The 15,658-nt window shown below is 53.0% G+C and overlaps 7 protein-coding genes across 7 annotated transcripts; 3 read left to right on the top strand and 4 right to left on the bottom strand.

The window, feature by feature from the left end:
* Positions 1 to 535: 535 nt before the first annotated feature.
* On the top strand, positions 536 to 4,753 carry SEPMUDRAFT_64255 (multidrug resistance protein 3; the record flags this gene model as incomplete). The annotated part of the gene is made up of 1 exon (XM_016909673.1): positions 536 to 4,753. Exon 1 carries the CDS (start codon positions 863 to 865, stop codon positions 4,751 to 4,753), a length of 3,891 nt encoding a protein of 1,296 aa, XP_016761501.1. The 5' UTR covers positions 536 to 862.
* A 198-nt stretch (positions 4,754 to 4,951) lies between these two features.
* On the bottom strand, positions 4,952 to 6,482 carry SEPMUDRAFT_148699 (DUF1295-domain-containing protein). Its single transcript, XM_016905092.1, has 3 exons — positions 5,762 to 6,482; positions 5,538 to 5,702; positions 4,952 to 5,479 (listed from the first exon to the last, which is right to left on the bottom strand). Exons 1-3 carry the CDS (start codon positions 6,473 to 6,475, stop codon positions 5,372 to 5,374), a joined length of 987 nt encoding a protein of 328 aa, XP_016761500.1. The 5' UTR covers positions 6,476 to 6,482; the 3' UTR covers positions 4,952 to 5,371.
* A 523-nt stretch (positions 6,483 to 7,005) lies between these two features.
* On the bottom strand, positions 7,006 to 8,721 carry SEPMUDRAFT_148698 (uncharacterized protein). Its single transcript, XM_016905091.1, has 5 exons — positions 8,551 to 8,721; positions 8,450 to 8,481; positions 8,229 to 8,387; positions 8,005 to 8,056; positions 7,006 to 7,947 (listed from the first exon to the last, which is right to left on the bottom strand). Exons 1-5 carry the CDS (start codon positions 8,591 to 8,593, stop codon positions 7,349 to 7,351), a joined length of 885 nt encoding a protein of 294 aa, XP_016761499.1. The 5' UTR covers positions 8,594 to 8,721; the 3' UTR covers positions 7,006 to 7,348.
* A 239-nt stretch (positions 8,722 to 8,960) lies between these two features.
* On the top strand, positions 8,961 to 9,809 carry SEPMUDRAFT_107396 (uncharacterized protein; the record flags this gene model as incomplete). Its single annotated transcript, XM_016900682.1, has 3 exons — positions 8,961 to 9,190; positions 9,326 to 9,393; positions 9,649 to 9,809. The coding sequence occupies 3 exons, from the start codon at positions 8,961 to 8,963 to the stop codon at positions 9,807 to 9,809; spliced, it is 459 nt and encodes a 152-aa protein (XP_016761498.1).
* A 114-nt stretch (positions 9,810 to 9,923) lies between these two features.
* On the bottom strand, positions 9,924 to 11,229 carry SEPMUDRAFT_148696 (aquaporin-like protein). The gene is made up of 3 exons (XM_016905090.1): positions 10,953 to 11,229; positions 10,398 to 10,908; positions 9,924 to 10,328 (listed from the first exon to the last, which is right to left on the bottom strand). The coding sequence occupies exons 1-3, from the start codon at positions 11,059 to 11,061 to the stop codon at positions 10,136 to 10,138; spliced, it is 813 nt and encodes a 270-aa protein (XP_016761497.1). The 5' UTR covers positions 11,062 to 11,229; the 3' UTR covers positions 9,924 to 10,135.
* A 423-nt stretch (positions 11,230 to 11,652) lies between these two features.
* SEPMUDRAFT_148695 (uncharacterized protein) lies at positions 11,653 to 12,332 on the bottom strand. Its single transcript, XM_016905089.1, has one exon. The coding sequence runs from the start codon at positions 12,194 to 12,196 to the stop codon at positions 11,870 to 11,872; it is 327 nt and encodes a 108-aa protein (XP_016761496.1). The 5' UTR covers positions 12,197 to 12,332; the 3' UTR covers positions 11,653 to 11,869.
* A 962-nt stretch (positions 12,333 to 13,294) lies between these two features.
* Positions 13,295 to 15,246, top strand: SEPMUDRAFT_163110 (glycerol kinase). Its single transcript, XM_016908031.1, has 3 exons — positions 13,295 to 13,586; positions 13,641 to 14,631; positions 14,685 to 15,246. The coding sequence occupies exons 1-3, from the start codon at positions 13,450 to 13,452 to the stop codon at positions 15,174 to 15,176; spliced, it is 1,620 nt and encodes a 539-aa protein (XP_016761495.1). The 5' UTR covers positions 13,295 to 13,449; the 3' UTR covers positions 15,177 to 15,246.
* Positions 15,247 to 15,658: the final 412 nt, after the last annotated feature.

Here is a 15,658-nt window from a genome sequence, read left to right as displayed (position 1 = left end):
GCGTGATTATCCTCCCTACCTACCCTACCTCCTAGCACACGCATTATCACGATGGTTATGATTCTGCTTTTGACGGAGACGGCAGACTCGGAAGAGAGGAGAGAAGCGAGAGAGGGCGTTGATCGAGCTTCCTGTGCTCGATCGATTTGTACCTCGAGGGGTTACCTCCCCTCCTAGAGCGGGAGAGTGGAGACGGGAGACGCGAGACACGAGAGCCAGAGATGGGAAACATGTTTTTTGGCTCGTTTGAGTCAGCAGTGAGCACTGGAGCCTCAGGCCCTTCATTGAGGCTGAGTGAGAGTGAGCCCGCAGTTTGCGCCACACGAGTGCCAAGGAACACACAACAAGGAAGGGCCGCTGCGCCACGTCCCGTCCCCTCCCGCTCCGTGGCATCTTCCACAGACTTCCAGTGTTCGAACCCCAGTCGCGGCAGATTTCACTCGAACGACTTCCAACTACCGGGCCTACCGTAAGCCCTATCTCAGGTTAATGTCTACATGTAGCCCTACCTCACCTTAATGTCTACAGCGTCTTCGCGCATTGAATTTGGATAATCCACCATCCCAGATGCCGAGTATCCTAGAAAAGTCAAGGATTGCAGCAAATGATAAGACAGACCTGACCTTCTACGAATCGTCCCCATGCGTCCAACGCCGAGGTGCAAAGACATTGTACCCGGCTGGGCTCACAGTACCTCCTGGCCGTCCAGCTGTCAGCATGCGGCCATGAGCATGAAAAATTCATCAGGAAATCATCCCTCCCGCGAAGTGTGCGCATACCTTACGACGACTCAATGGAGACTATGTAACGCGCATATACACTGGCGCTTCGTGCTGCCTCCATCAGCCTCACTCGTCCCAGCATGGCAGACCGCCAAGGCGATGAAAAGGCGCTCCCCATCATCGCTGCCACTGCGAACACGCCACTTCATCCTGCCGACCAAGCCGCTATCCAACTGAAGCCACACTTGCAGTCGACCGAGAAAGGCATCGAAGTCGACAGCGAAGACGACAGTCCCGAAGGAGACCGGCTGTCCGAAGAGAAAGGGTCCTCGGGCTCGCTCAAGGACTACTGGCGCATCTTCGCCTATGCCGACAGCCAGGACATCGCCTGTTATATCATATCTCTCCTCTGCTCCGTGGCCTCGGGTGCAGCACTGCCGTTCACGACTCTGCTCTTCGGACACTTTACTACAGACTTTAATAACTTCACTACTGGAGTCAGCACTCCTCAAGAATTTCGCGACCATGTTGACCACTTCGTTCTCTGGTTCATCTACCTCTTCGTGGCCCGTCTTGTCCTCTGTTATGCTGCCAACGTCTTGATCAGCGTAGCGGGCACTCGCACCACTACAGCGTTGCGCACAGCCTTCCTCGAGAAAACTTTGCGCCTCGAGATATGGCACTTCGACAAGGCAGGGAACGGCTCAGCCGCCACACAAGTCACCACAAACGGCAACAGGGTCAACCAGGGAATTGCAGAGAAACTTGCCACGATCGTGCAAGCTTTGTCCCTATTCTTCTCCTCCTGGATCATCGCTCTTGCAGTCCAGTGGAAACTTGCTTTGATATGTATGAGTATCATACCAGCTCTGATCCTCGTCGTTGCCGCCTGCCTCTCTGTTGACGCGAAAATAGAAGCGCGGATTACCAAAATTTATTCTCAGGGTGCTGTGCTAGCTCAGGATGCCATCTCCTCGATTCGAACGATACACGCCTTTGGAGCGCAGGACAAGATTGTGAAGACGTACGACGGCTATTTGTCCAAAGCACATAAGATTGGTGACCGCAAAAGCCTGGTCTACGGCATCTTGTTCTCTACGGAGCACTGTTTGATCTTCTCTGCCACGGCCTTGGCCTTCTGGCAAGGATATCGGATGTTCAGATCGGGCGAAATCGATAACGTGGGAACAGTCTTCACGGTCGTACTTTCAGTTGCTATCGGAACCACGTCTCTGAGTATGATCACTCCACAGCAGCAGGCCATTACAAATGCAGCGAGTGCCGCAAGTGAGCTCTTTGAGATTATCGACCAGGAGTCCAAGCTGGATCCGTTGGCGACCGATGGCAAGCAACCGGAGATCTGTGCTGGGGAAATTGAGGTGAGAGATCTCACCTTCACATACCCGTCTCGACCTACCGCGCAAGTCCTGCATGGTCTGAACTTGTCCATACCGGCTGGAAAGACAACGGCGCTCGTTGGCCCATCAGGGTGCGGAAAGTCGACGCTTGTGGGACTCTTGGAAAGGTGGTATGAAGGCACAGGAGGTCAAATTCTGCTCGATGGTGCCGACATCTCCACTTACAACACGAAGTGGATACGCAGTAATATACGCCTGGTGCAGCAAGAACCTGTTCTGTTCCGCGGGACGTTGTTTGAAAATGTCGCAAAGGGACTCGTCGGCGCGCAACTTGACTTGCCAATTGAGAAGAAGAGAGCGCTGGTGGCGGACGCTTGCAGACAGGCCAATGCCCACGACTTCATTGTGGGCCTCCCTGAGGGTTACGATACTCAGGTGGGAGAAAGAGCATCCATGCTGAGTGGCGGGCAGAGGCAGCGTGTTGCCATCGCACGCAGTATTATCTCCGATCCGAAGATCTTACTGCTTGACGAGGCCACTTCTGCACTTGATCCAACAGCAGAACGCATCGTGCAATCTGCGCTGCACAAGGTTTCTGCCAACAAGACAACCCTCGTTATCGCGCACAAACTCGCCACAGTCCAGCTCGCTGACAACATCGCCGTGATGCAATATGGCCGGGTCGTCGAACAAGGAACCCACAGGCAGCTCATCGAACTCGATGGCCACTATGCCGCCATGGTCCGCGCTCAAGACCTTGGTGCCAGTCAAGGCGATGCAGAGGACACCAATGAAGCCGATGAAAAAGATACAGAACGCCAAATGTCCCTGCAGCGAACTAAGATATCTGCAGCATCCATGACCGCAGAAGCCGAGCTCAAAGCCCTCACATCAGGAACTGTTGGCTACTCCCTGGTCAAATGCATATATGTCATGTTTACTGAGAACCCCAAACTCTATTGGTGGTATGCATGTTCTCTGTTTGGCTCGACCATTGGAGGTCTGCTTTACCCGGCTCAGGCCGTTCTCTTCTCCAAGCTTATCAGTGTCTTCACCCTCCCTGAGAATGAAGGCCAATCTCGAGCAAATCTTTTCTCGCTAATGTTCTTAGTCCTCGCTCTATCGAATCTGGTGGCTTCTTTCATGCTCGGATGGGCTTGCAACATCATTGGACAGGAAGTCACACATCGCTATCGAAGAGAAATGCTCGCCAATGTGATCAATTTTGACCAGGATTTCTTTGATCGGGCTGAGAACTCTAGCGGGAGTTTGACGAGTAAATTGTCGTCTGTTCCGACATCCTTGATGGAGATGATTAGTGCGAATATCGCACTGATGTGCATTGTGATTGTCAACGTATCAGCTTCGTCGATACTCGCGATTGCATATGGCTGGAAGTTGGGACTCGTGGTTGTGTTTGGCGCGCTACCTATTTTGCTCGGATCTGGATGGGTGAGAATCCGAATGGACCAGAAGCTCGAAGCTCAAGCGGAGGAGCGATTCGCTGATAGTGCTGGTTTGGCTACCGAAGCAGTTACCTCGATCCGGACAATCTCGTCCTTGACGCTGGAATCTGCTGTCATGGACGAGTACAAGACCACAATGGCCTCCATCATCAAGAGCGCCACGAGAGGATTTCTCGTCAACATGATTCCTTACGCCCTGTCACAGTCTCTCGAGTTTCTCAGCCTGGCCCTCGGATTCTGGTATGGTTCGCGCCTGGTGGCCAGCTATGAGTACACGTCAGAGCAGTTTTTCGTCGTCTTCATCGCAGTCGTCTTTGGGGGTCAAGCAGCAGCTCAAGTGTTTGGCTACAGCACGTCCATCACGAAAGCACAGGGCGCCGCAAACTACATCCTGTGGCTTCGCACGATCGTGCCTTCGATTGGTGAGACATCCGACAACAAGAACCACGGGCCGCCAGACACCGACGCACCTATTGCAATGGAAAACATAGACTTCCACTACATTCAACGCCATGCTTTCAAAGTGCTTCGCGGAATCAGCTTGACCATCCATCCCGGGCAATATGTTGCCTTTGTCGGACCGTCAGGTTGCGGCAAATCCACCCTCATTGCTTTACTCGAACGCTTCTACGACCCTACCTCTGGACGAATCACGCTTAACGGCGACGACATTTCCAAAATGTCGCCCAAAGCCTATCGAAAGTACATGTCCCTAGTGCAACAAGAGCCTCCTCTCTACCAGGGTTCAGTACGCGAGAACATCTCTCTCGGGCTCGATTACGAACCCGAAGACGACGAAGTCAACGAAGCACTCCGACAAGCCAATGGTCTAGAATTCGTCTCCTCCTTGCCCGAAGGACTCCACACGCCCTGTGGAACCAAAGGCCTCCAATTCTCCGGAGGCCAACGTCAACGCATCGCCGTAGCCCGAGCGCTGATTCGGAAACCGCGATTGCTCTTACTCGACGAGGCGACGTCGGCTCTGGATACGCAGAGCGAGAGAATTGTGCAAAAAGCTTTGGACGAGGCAGCTTCCAGTCGCACGACGATTGCCGTCGCCCATCGATTGAGTACGATTCGGCATGCGCATGTGATTTTCGTCATTGCCGAGGGGAGAATTGTGGAAATGGGCACTCATCAAGAGTTGCAGGCTTTGAGGGGGAGGTATTATGCCATGTGCCTTGCGCAGTCGTTAGATCAATCATAAATAGGTAGAGAGGTACATGTAGGTAGGTAATGTATGTAGCTGTGGGTAGGTATGTCTGAAGGGGTGGGATTACTCTCACCCCCCGCCTGAAATTTCTTTCCTTTGATTCTTCTTGCCTGCCTACCCAAAATTTGATGAACATGCTTGGGTTGTAGCAGCATTCTTCGAGAAGTGCGGCCAAGACAAGACAAGAAGAGGTGGATAGATACATGTAGTTAGGTAGGTATCTATATAGTTGGCTGTTATGGAGAGGAGCAGACAGACAGACAGACATTTTTCTTGACTTTACTGTACTCATCTCATCTCATCTATAAGCCCGGCTAATTCCAAAGGCGCTACTAGATGGATACATGAGGTGTATATTGAATCCTCATTTCCTCTTCTTAGTTGTCGAACAGATTATGCTTTTGCTTTTCGATCTGCGAGATATGTGGACTTTGGAAAGGCGGTAATATGAGAAGAGGTCGAGGTCAAATAGTTGTTGTCGACCACCATCTTGAAGTGTAAGCGGCGTTTTACTCTGATCTCGCGGATTCGCTGACTTCGATGCAAGTAGTAGCAAAGGCAGTGTGCGGCGAGAATGTTCAAGTTCTCAAGCCTCAAAAAAGTTGAGCTGCTCTACAGCTTGGGAAAGAAAACAGGCGTGTTCTTCTTCCACTCTTGATAGTCCTTCCTGTCGCCGTATCGCTTGTCGTACTTCTTCTCGGACATGGGGATTCCAGATACCTGTAGAAGAGTTTCAGCAAAGAAAACAATCGGGTCAGGGAATTGTCGCTTGACTAACCTTGAAGAGCAAAAACGTCACAAACGCAGGGCTGATGGCTGCCATGGCTAGAGCACCAATTCGGCTCGCCGGACTGCCGCTGAAGCCCATGCCATTTTGGCCAACTTTGCTGAGCATGACGCCTGCGGCGGCTGTCGCAATACCTGTCCAGAGAGTGCTCTCACCCTTTAAGATTCTCGTGTCAGCAAAGTGGCCTAAGAAGCCGTACTGCGTGGTGTACTTACAAAGTAATTTGGATGTCTACTCTTACTCCACAGCCCTCTCGTCAAAAAGTCTTCCTCATGTTTCTTTTCTTTCTTCTCCTTCATCCACTGTGACTTCTGCCGATCCGCCGTAGCCTCAAATCCAATACCTCCCACATAAAGCAGCACACCCAGAACATCGGTGACAGTGACAAACGGCAGAGCCGCCAGCGTCGTGGCCGGAATGCTATTGATTGCCAAAACGGGCATCAAGCACATCGACACCCACGCAGCCTGCGCGAAAAATGCGGCGCCAAACGTGGCAGGTTTCCCGCGAATATCGTCGAATCGACTATCCTTTCCATCTTCCGACGTGATACGCGAGAATAAGAAACTTCCCAGCCTCGTGGCCCAAATCGTGACAAAGGCGCTGAGCACCACCTGTCGCCAATTCCACGCATGCACGCCGCCTTTGCTCGTCAGACTCTGGAGCAGGCTGGGCCAAGGCGGTGCAGTGCCCAATGGGCCTGCTGCGAGTCGGGCTCGGAGGGTGGGCAAGTAGAGAGACAGAGCGGTGCAGGAAATATATGTCAGCGAGCCTGAAAGGTCGTAGAATCTTTCTGTTTGGAAGAAAATTGAGGGGATTCCTGCTGCGGCTTGGAGGCCGAATGCGAGGCCGATGGATGGGACGAGAGTGCGAAGGAAGGGAGACTGGAAGTTTGTAGCATGAAGCAGTTGCTTAAGCAGGGCTGCCATGTCGGATGATTATGGTGGTGGTGATGGTGGTGGTGAGGTGAGGAGGAGGAGGAGGTCGACGTTCTGCATGAGGTAGCTACCTACCTATCTACCTTAGTATAGGTACAAGGCGTACTTCCAATGCATGTGAAAGAGTGGAAACGAGAAAGTGGTGAGGTCATTGGCATTCCTTTCGGTCGACGGATTTTCTATATGTCCGTCCCTTGTTCCTTGGCAGTGTTCAGCTCCTCATCCGATACCTATAGCTTGACTTCGAGGTAACAACTGTTGCGACCTTTGCTACAGGTACCTGTACCTTACCTAGTACTCCAAGATATATTCAACATTTCTCAATAAGAAAAAAAAACCCCCTCTCAGGTAGTCCAAGTCATCGAGTATAACAGCATGTCATATCAAAGAGATATCAGATGATCCTTGTCGATTGAACAGCGCTTGAATCTATCAAGAAGAACTCAGGTTCAGGATACTCAGAGCCAAGAATTGCTTGGTAGCTTAGGAGGTAGGAACCGAGAGAGCCAAGGAGCTGGAGCAGAACAGCAACAACATCAGATCAGTTATAATATTGGAACCTAACTATAGAGGACGATCAGGTGAGAATCCGCACAAGGTCTTTTCCCCATTGGCAGTTCGGTGGAGGATTGCTGCCACGAACGACCGGACGACTTTGACAACGACTACGACAATTGCCTATTCTGGAAAGTTGTCGTAGTGACAGGAAATGTTGCAGGAGAGAGTGTTGTTTCATACATCATAACCACCACCAGAAACCGTCTCATTATTGGTGCTAGCAAAACACGTGTCTTCGCCTAGGTGCCCCACACCTTACCGGCCACGACTGCAGTATGAGTCGCCAGCCTTGTCACGACCAGCAACTCAATAGTTGTCTGAAGAGCCATAGCTGTCATCGCCCTTGTTCTTGTTGAGGCCGACTTTGTCCTTCACCTTGTCCATGAATCCGCCAGAACTCTTGTTGCCGGAGCCGTATGAATCATCGTTGTCGTTAGAGCCATAGGAGTTGTTGCCGCGACCACTGTCCTCGCCATAGTTGGTACCTGAGATGGGATCATCTGGCTGGTCGCTGCGCTTGCTGGACAGCTTGTCCTTGGCCTTTTCAGTGAACGAGCGGTTGTCTTGCCCACCATAGCTGCTCGAGTTGTTGTCGTCACCGTATCCGGAGGATCCTGTCTTGTTGCTGCTACCATAAGTATCATCGCCTAGTCCACCTGTGCGGCCACTGCTTCCATATGTGTCGCTGGTATCACGTCCAGAACTTTCATACTTGTCACTGGTATCACGTCCCGAGCTTCCATAGTTGTCGCTGGTGTCACGTCCCGAACTTCCATAGGTGTCGCTGGTGTCACGTCCCGAACTTCCATATGTGTCGCTGGTGTCACGTCCCGAGCTTCCGTATGTGTCACTGGTGTCACGGCCAGAGCTGCTCTGGTTGGAGTTGGATGTCTTGTTACCGTAGCCTAGTTCTCATATTAGATGAACGCCTCCACTACACCCTGAGATCTGGAAGTATTCACCTGCACCGCCAGTCGTGCCTGAGCCATAGTTGCTGCTGGTGTTTCCGCCGCTGTATCCGCCCCCCGAGTCAGCCTTCAGAAGGTTGGAACCATGGGAGGTTTTGTTTCCCCATCCAGCACCAGTCTGAGTCGCCATGTTTGCTTACCTCTGTAAACCAGTTAGCAAGCAATTCGAATATAAGCCTTCGTATCAAAAGCAATTAGGGCGATGATGCAGGACGTACGCCATAGCTATCGCTGTCACCATTACCTCCGCTGCTTCGGTAGGAGTCGTCACCTAGGCCACCTGTGCGTCCACTGCTGCCGAAGGAATCATCCTGGCCGCCAGTGCGTCCACTGCTGCCATAGGAGTCACTAGTGTCGCGACCCAGGCGATCGGAGTCCTATGCTGATAAGTGTGCGTCCTCGAGGCCAATCGAATAGGATCTGCAGTCCAGGTACATACTCCTCCATATCCTCCAGAAGTGTCTTGGCGGCCTGATACGTGTCAGATAAGGACAGTCTTGCCTGCTCTCCGAGAAAGGCCGCCACACGCTAGGTACTCACCTGAGCTGCCATAGCTGCCGTTGTTGTCATCTTGGTAAGACATGATTGGTTGTTTCGTGGCGAAGGGATAGCGATCAATGTAGGACTGAGTGATTCCTGGAGAGATTCTCTGGAGAGATGGAGAGAAGAAGCAGCAGGCAGCAGTCTGTACTTGACCTTCTTTATACTGCACCCAGGCCTACCTACTAACCTAGCCTGTTCGTCCGTTGCAGTGGGCGCCCAGGGTCCATCAACGCTGTCGTGCTATAGGTGGTAGAGCTCGGTGCGAACACAATTGCAGGCCTGGGGCCACAGCCCAACGTCACCGGACAGACACAGGACACTGGGGTGGCTTCCCGCTCGCAACGTGCTTCACAGATGGGCACACGCAATGCCCGATTGCCCGTTGCTGCAATGATCGGCAATACATCATGTACCTTGCTTCGACACGACTGACCCTCGTCATCCAGGGACCTCGTCGAGCTGAAATCAAGGAATCAGCCTGCTGGAAGCTCTGGATGCTGTGGCTGGAGCTGGAGCTCACTTGCACCGAGGGCAGGCAAGGTACGACCAGACCAGTACCAACTTCTGCCCACATTGTGCATACATACGATAATACTAATAAGATGCAGTCAGAATCAGGTAGTATGCAGGAGGTGAGGTAGGTCGGTAAGCAGGACGGCTGGCGTCAGAGGCGGTTGGCGGCGATTGGATTCAGGTTGACATGCACATCTGTGGCTTCGGCCTTTGGTCTTCTGCCTCCCTTGTGGTGGTGGAGCTGGACTCTGTGGCTCAGCCTCCGAGACAGGTTCGCACCAACAAGTTGCCAGGAAGCGAAGCCAGGCACGAGCACGGAAAGCCAGGGTGTGTGCAGGTTGGAGTGGATGAGAACCTGATCTCAACCTTGCTAGGAAGTCAATCGGGGTGCCATGTGCGCGGATGCCGATGAGCCTGTGGCTTGGACGCCGCAATGGACAGCAGGGCGGGCAGTGGGACCTGTGACTGGCTGCCTCAGGTTTTGGGGACTCGATGGCCCGGCGAGTTTCGGCCCGAGCCAGGCCAGGCCGTCTAGCTGCTCCCCCATCTGCCTTTTCACAGACTTGTAGATACCGATTACAGCACTGCTGTATGGTGCCCTCGCTCGCGGACAGGCTCGTCCATCCGGTGGCTTCTGTATCGCCAGACGGGCCATGCCAAACGAGTCTTGCCGTCAGGATCGTGATGGCCTTCTCCCCGAGTGCGACCGTGGCGGCCGTCCAAGCAGACACCAGATGGAATGATGAGAATAAAAGTGCTGCGTTTCCTGATCAGGTAATTATTGCACTCCTGTGCGAACGCTTTGAAATATCAGGTACGTGAGGCGATCTAACGGCCGTTTCCTTAACTTATTTTTTGTCTCGTCATGCGTCGATACATCTCGTCGCAGTTGCCACATCCAATATCAGCTACATGTAGCTGCGTGTGTTCCTGCCTTACCTCCACCTTACCTTACTCTCTGCTGAAGCAGGGATAATCCTCGGCGACTTGCTCGGAGCAAGATTGCCGAAGCCTCACACATTGGAAGTGGACTACACGTCTTCTTCGTCTTCATCTCGACGCTGCTGCCTCACTCGTCGTTCTTCACATTTTCTTCGTCCCACCGAGTCCCGGCATATTTCCTACGCAGGCTTGGCACAATCCGGTAGAAGCCCCAGTATGGTGTGTTAATTGGACTCTGTCCGGTAAAGAGCAAGACATCGTACAGGAAGCCGCCAAAGCAACAGCCAAGAAATGGGGCCACCATGGGTATCCAAAAGTAACTGAAGGGGTGCAGTCAGCATCACTTCCATGACTTCTGCACTTGCACTATACGAAAGGACTGCACTCACTATCCGCCAGCTGACCAGACCTCGTGGCCATACCCAATCATATACGACGTCAATCGCGGGCCGAAATCTCGAGCCAAGTTGATTGCATAGCCCGTTTCCCAACCGAAGCAAGCACCAATGCCAAAGATGATGAAGAACAACGCCAGCGGAGTGAGGTTCTTGGCTCCGATGTTGTGATCGTCCTTGATGGCGTAAATCAGGAACATGAGTAATGTGCTGGCGATGAATTCGGAAAAGAACATGCCGGTCCTCGTCATGAAAGCAGCAGGATATGTGCAGAAGATGCCAGCAGATGAGTTTTCCCCTCCAACCGTGCGGATTCCAACACCGCCTTCATAAGCATCGATAGCCGACCGATAGTTGCCGTACACGACCGCTGCGGCAGTCATTGCACCAAGAACCTGCGACAACATATAGATCGGAAACTTCCTCCATGGAAAGCCGCGGAAGACGCAATTGGCAAAGGTCACAGCAGGATTGATGTGACCTCCTGAGATACCGGACGCGTACACTCCCAGCATGACACCGATACCCTAGGTTCCCAGTCAGCAGCACCTTCGGAATCACGTTCACTATGCAAGGACCGAACTGACCCAGCCCCACGAGATGGATTGGTAATCGCCTTTTTGGCCGTGACTGAGGACCACCTGAGCGACGACACCATCGCCGAACATGATGAGAATGAAGACTCCCATAAATTCCGAGAAGGGCTCTCGCAACATCCTTCGAAGTCTGCTCCATTTCAGAGCAGAATTGGATTCTTTCTTCTGCTCTGCTGTCTGGCTGCGGTTGATGGGCGCTCCGGCTTCAGCGTAGGCGGCGGACTCCACGGTTGCCGGAGTGGCAGGTGCGACCTCGGACAGTGGATCAGAATCAGAACGTCGTCGTTCGGTGTGTGTCATGGTCACTAAGCCGTCGTCGTGGAGGCCGTGTTTTCCGAAATACTGAAAGTCGTGCTCGTGGTGTTCGGAGGACTCTTGGGCCTTCATCATCTTGTATGGCTGCAGCACACCCTCAACGAGGTGTGTGGGTGTGGGTGTGGGTGTATGAATGAAGCACAGAATTATCTAGGGCGAGATTGCTGTGAGACGGAAAGAAAGCAAATACTCAGTCCACGTGGGCATGATTGGGGGAGGACGAGAGGACTATCTATCTCATTCATGAGCTGATCACGATTACGATACTTCCCTCGAGGTAAGAAGGTCGGAAGCAGGGCCCGGCCTTTTACCATTTTACCCAGCCTGCAGGTTGTTTTCCGAAAGGTGTTCAGAGCCGTGGCCACCAAGAGCTGTACATAATTCTCAATGGCTCTGCAGGGAAGTCAGGTGGTTCTCGCATAGGGGCAAAGAGCTTCATGGCCAGGATGCAAACTCTACTGTAAAGTCTGGAGGGCTATCTCCTAGTTCACTTGATGACAAGAGACTCCAGAGTGACAACCAGTGTCTGACCTTGCTGCCAAGGCTATTGCAAGACTACTGCCACAGCCGTGTTCTCCTCCTCCTCCTCCTCCGTCTAAGGTGCAGACTGGGCAAGCCAGGCCGCTTTGAGCTATACTCCTCGGACAGCCGGAAGCAAGCTTGAGCAAAGATGGAATCCTCGCCGCACACAGTTGCATCGTCGCCACGACGCCACCTCAACGACACTGCGTTGTTTTCCGCCCGTTCCAGCGTTTGCACGTTGAATACGACAGCAAGTGACCGAAGTATTTTTATTATTGGCGTGCAGCAGCCAGGAGCATCATGAACAACGCAGAAGCTGAGTACATACGGTCGGCGATCGCGAGGCTCGTGGGATCGCATGGTTCTCCGCAATCTTGGCCAGTTTCTTAGCAGCTCCTTACAGGCAATAATACTCGAGGTACTCTGGTACTGCAGCAGGCTCAGCTTGTCACAGAGGCACTCACAACAGCGATGTACAGAGGTCACTACTCCCTAGAGTCCCTACTACTTCCGAGACTACTGGAGAGAGAGAGAGTGTGTGTGTGTGGGTGGATGGGAGAGAAATGAGCAGACAAGGGCTGGCAGAGTTCCTGCATCGTGCACACGTACATACACACAATAAGGTATTGCAGTCCTGGGAGGTCAGTCTATTTGATTGCAGTGCTCATCAAAGTCTGGACATGGGCGCAGGCATGTCTGACACAGGAGCTGAGGTGAAGTGGGAAAAGGTCGGTCTGGAAAGTGAAAGTCTGGAAGTCTGGAAGGCTATGGTGGAGTCGTTCCCCAACAATAATGCAAAGCTGACCCAGCATTATTGCAGAAAGTGTCCACTGTTCTCTCCACGCCCCGCTGGAGTTCATGCGTCGCCGGCGCCGGGTCTGGAGAAGTTGGAGAACCATGCGTGGCATCTGCACGAGCCAGCATGCGATGGTGGGGCAATTTGCTTGGCGGAAAATTGCGAATTTATCCAACAGACGCCACCAGTGAGCGAAGTCAGCAGCGAGCATGCACCCGAGCAGAACAACCAGAAGTACCACTACCACCACTACTACGACCACTACGATCACGGCCACGCTGTACACCACCGCTGCACGTCAGGCCTCACCAGACACGACATACAGCATACGACACACGACAGCATTCCGCGGCGTGAGCCTCTCCGACAGCACCCGCTTCCCGCGTGATCGCAGATGACGGCGGCAAGTCGCTTAAGTAAGTGTCCGCGGTGAACCGTTCCGGATCGCAGCCAGAATGGGCCTAGTTCGACCGTCGACGACGTCCAACTCCAAGTGCACCGCGGCCAGTCAGATGCCACCTGAACCCGGCGCCGGCCATGATCAGGTGGTCCAAGCTCAAAGGCGGGCAACTGATCCAAGTCCCAAGTCCCAATCCCACTCCTTCACCGGACCCTACTGCCCCGCCCCCGCAGGCCCGGCCTGAGCCTCACGAGAGCATTTGCACATGCTCCGAAGCAGCGACCGCTCGGGGGAGCTGCCCACAGCTCGGTCCTCTTCCGCCAATGTGTCCGTGTCGTCCATAAACACTGCGCTGCCGCCCCAATCACTGCTCCTCCGCTGCTGCCACACCGTGACGTTGCGCCTTGCACCGCTCAAATGGCTCCACCCGAGGAAGTGTTTGTCGGCAGCATCGACCAAGGCACGACGAGTTCCCGCTTCCTCATCTTCGACAAGAACGGCGAGCCTGTTGCGGTACATCAGGAGGAGTTTAGCCAGATATATCCCAACCCAGGGTCAGTTTCCCTCTGTACGCTAGCAGGAACCGTCATTCGCTAATCCGGATGCAGTTGGCACGAGCATGACCCCGAAGAGATTGTGCAGTCCGTACAGAATTGTATAGAGGGCGCATTGAAAGACTTCGAGAGCAAGGGCTACTCGAAAGCTAGCATTCAGTCTATAGGCATCACGAATCAGCGAGAGACAACCGTCGTCTGGGACAACAAGACCGGCGAGCCACTGTACAACGCCATCGTATGGACGGATACTCGAACGGCCGCACTCGCACGAGAACTCAAGGCACGTCCGGATAGCGACAAGCTGACAGATATCTGTGGACTTCCCATCTCCACCTACCCGTCTGTCACCAAGCTCCTATGGCTTCTCAAGAACGAAGACAAGGTCAAGAAAGCTTATGAGGCAGGCACACTCGCATTCGGCACCATCGATGCGTGGCTCATATACAAGCTGAATGGCGGCCCTTCGAACAACGTCTTCGTCTCGGATCCGACCAATGCCAGCAGAACCATGTTTATGGATATCCACAAGCTCAAGTACAGCGACCAGCTGCTCGACTTCTTCTCATACGAGTTCGACATTCGGAAGATCCATCTCCCAGAGATTGTACCGTCTTCCGACGCCAAGGCTTTTGGTCAGCTGCAGTCCGGAGCACTGCAAGGTTTCCCCATCATGGGCTGCCTAGGCGATCAGTCAGCAGCTTTAGTAGGTCAGAAAGGCTTTGAGCCTGGCTCGGCAAAGAACACGTACGGCACAGGTTGCTTCTTGCTGTACAATGTGGGCGAGAAGCCCGTCATCTCCACACATGGGCTGCTTGCGACTGTGGCCTATGACTTTGGCAAGCCCATATATGCGTTGGAGGGAAGTATCGCTGTTGCAGGCTCTGGTGTGAAATTCCTGATGGACAATCTGGGCTTCAGCCATGCCAGCCACAAAATCTCAGAGCTTGCAGAGCAGGTTCCCGACAATGGTGGTCTTGTGTTTGTCACTGCGTTCAGCGGCCTCTTTGCGCCGTACTGGATTGACGATGCGCACGGAACCATGGTAGGGGACATCCGCGCAACTCCCATGTGAATGAGCTAATAGATCGTTAACAGTTTGGCATCACCCATCACACCAAGCGCGGACACTTTGCGCGCGCTACGCTCGAGGCCGTCTGTTTCCAGACCAAGGCTATCCTCGATGCCATGGAGAAGGACAGCGGACACAAGCTGGCCGAACTCAAGGTCGATGGCGGCATGAGTAATTCAGCGCTGTGCATGCAGACACAAGCCGATCTGGTCCGCATCCCTATCATTCGACCCAAGATGCGAGAAACGACAGCCCTGGGAGCCGCCATAGCCGCTGGCTTTGCCGCTGGGGTGTGGAAGGACTTTGACGAGCTCAAGGGGGTCAACACGGCCGGCGAGACTAAATTCGAGCCCGTCATGGAAGAAGTGGCCAGCAAGAAGCTGTTCAAGAAATGGGAACGAGCGGTCAGGATGTGCAAAGGCTGGCTGGCCGAAGAGGAGTCTGAAGCCGGGCATGAAACCGAGGCAAAGGAAATTCAAGCAAGTGCCAAACTGGATGAGGAGAGTTCGAAGTTGTGATTTTGAAAAGAAACCCAAAAAGAAAGCATCAAGTTGTGTTGCTGCTGCTCCAGATACCCATTGAATCGACTCTTTTTTTTCCTCTCTCTCTCTCTCTCTCTCTCCGCGCAGATTGATTGTACTGTAGGTCGACACGTATCTATCTATGATTCTTCTTCTGTCAATCTCCTCCTTCTCCGTCTCCTTCTTAATCATAAATGTAGTCATAATCAATCAAACCAATCAATCAATCAATCAATCCATCAATCGATCAATCGATCAATCGATCAATCGATCAATCGATCAATCGATCAAACCCATCAAACCCATCAAACCCATCAAACCCATCAAACCCATCAAACCCATCAAACCCATCAAACCCATCAAACCCATCAAACCCATCAAACCCATCAAACCCATCAAACCCATCAAACCCCATCAAACCCCATCAAACCCCATCAAACCCCATCAAACCCCATCAAACCCCATCAAACCCCATCAAA

The sequence above is a fragment of the Sphaerulina musiva genome (assembly GCF_000320565.1).
Source record: "Sphaerulina musiva SO2202 unplaced genomic scaffold SEPMUscaffold_4, whole genome shotgun sequence".
In the NCBI taxonomy this organism is placed as follows: Eukaryota; Fungi; Ascomycota; class Dothideomycetes; order Mycosphaerellales; family Mycosphaerellaceae; genus Sphaerulina; species Sphaerulina musiva.
This window is presented reverse-complemented; position numbering and strand designations above follow the sequence as displayed.

Excerpts from the sequence above, each read along its gene's own strand:
- SEPMUDRAFT_148698 (XM_016905091.1), bottom strand. The coding sequence starts at position 8,593 with ATGTCTTACCAAGATGACAACAACGGCAGCTATGGCAGCTCAG. Across the intron at positions 8,482-8,550 it reads CGGCAGCTATGGCAGCTCAG|GCCGCCAAGACACTTCTGGA; the intron begins GTGAGTACCTAG and ends GACACGTATCAG. Across the intron at positions 8,057-8,228 it reads GTGACAGCGATAGCTATGGC|AGCGGCGGAAACACCAGCAG; the intron begins GTACGTCCTGCA and ends GGGGGCGGATAC.
- SEPMUDRAFT_148695 (XM_016905089.1), bottom strand. The coding sequence starts at position 12,196 with ATGCGATCCCACGAGCCTCGCGATCGCCGACCGTATGTACTCAGCTTC.
- SEPMUDRAFT_148696 (XM_016905090.1), bottom strand. The coding sequence starts at position 11,061 with ATGGTGTCGTCGCTCAGGTGGTCCTCAGTCACGGCCAAAAAGGCGATT. Across the intron at positions 10,909-10,952 it reads TAGTGAACGTGATTCCGAAG|TGTACGCGTCCGGTATCTCA; the intron begins GTGCTGCTGACT and ends TCATGCTGGGAG. Across the intron at positions 10,329-10,397 it reads GTCTGGTCAGCTGGCGGATA|TTACTTTTGGATACCCATGG; the intron begins GTGAGTGCAGTC and ends GCACCCCTTCAG.
- SEPMUDRAFT_148699 (XM_016905092.1), bottom strand. The coding sequence starts at position 6,475 with ATGGCAGCCCTGCTTAAGCAACTGCTTCATGCTACAAACTTCCAGTCT. Across the intron at positions 5,703-5,761 it reads GTAGACATCCAAATTACTTT|GGTGAGAGCACTCTCTGGAC; the intron begins GTAAGTACACCA and ends AGAATCTTAAAG. Across the intron at positions 5,480-5,537 it reads TGACGTTTTTGCTCTTCAAG|GTATCTGGAATCCCCATGTC; the intron begins GTTAGTCAAGCG and ends ACTCTTCTACAG.
- SEPMUDRAFT_163110 (XM_016908031.1), top strand. The coding sequence starts at position 13,450 with ATGGCTCCACCCGAGGAAGTGTTTGTCGGCAGCATCGACCAAGGCACG. Across the intron at positions 13,587-13,640 it reads CAGATATATCCCAACCCAGG|TTGGCACGAGCATGACCCCG; the intron begins GTCAGTTTCCCT and ends ATCCGGATGCAG. Across the intron at positions 14,632-14,684 it reads ACGATGCGCACGGAACCATG|TTTGGCATCACCCATCACAC; the intron begins GTAGGGGACATC and ends GATCGTTAACAG.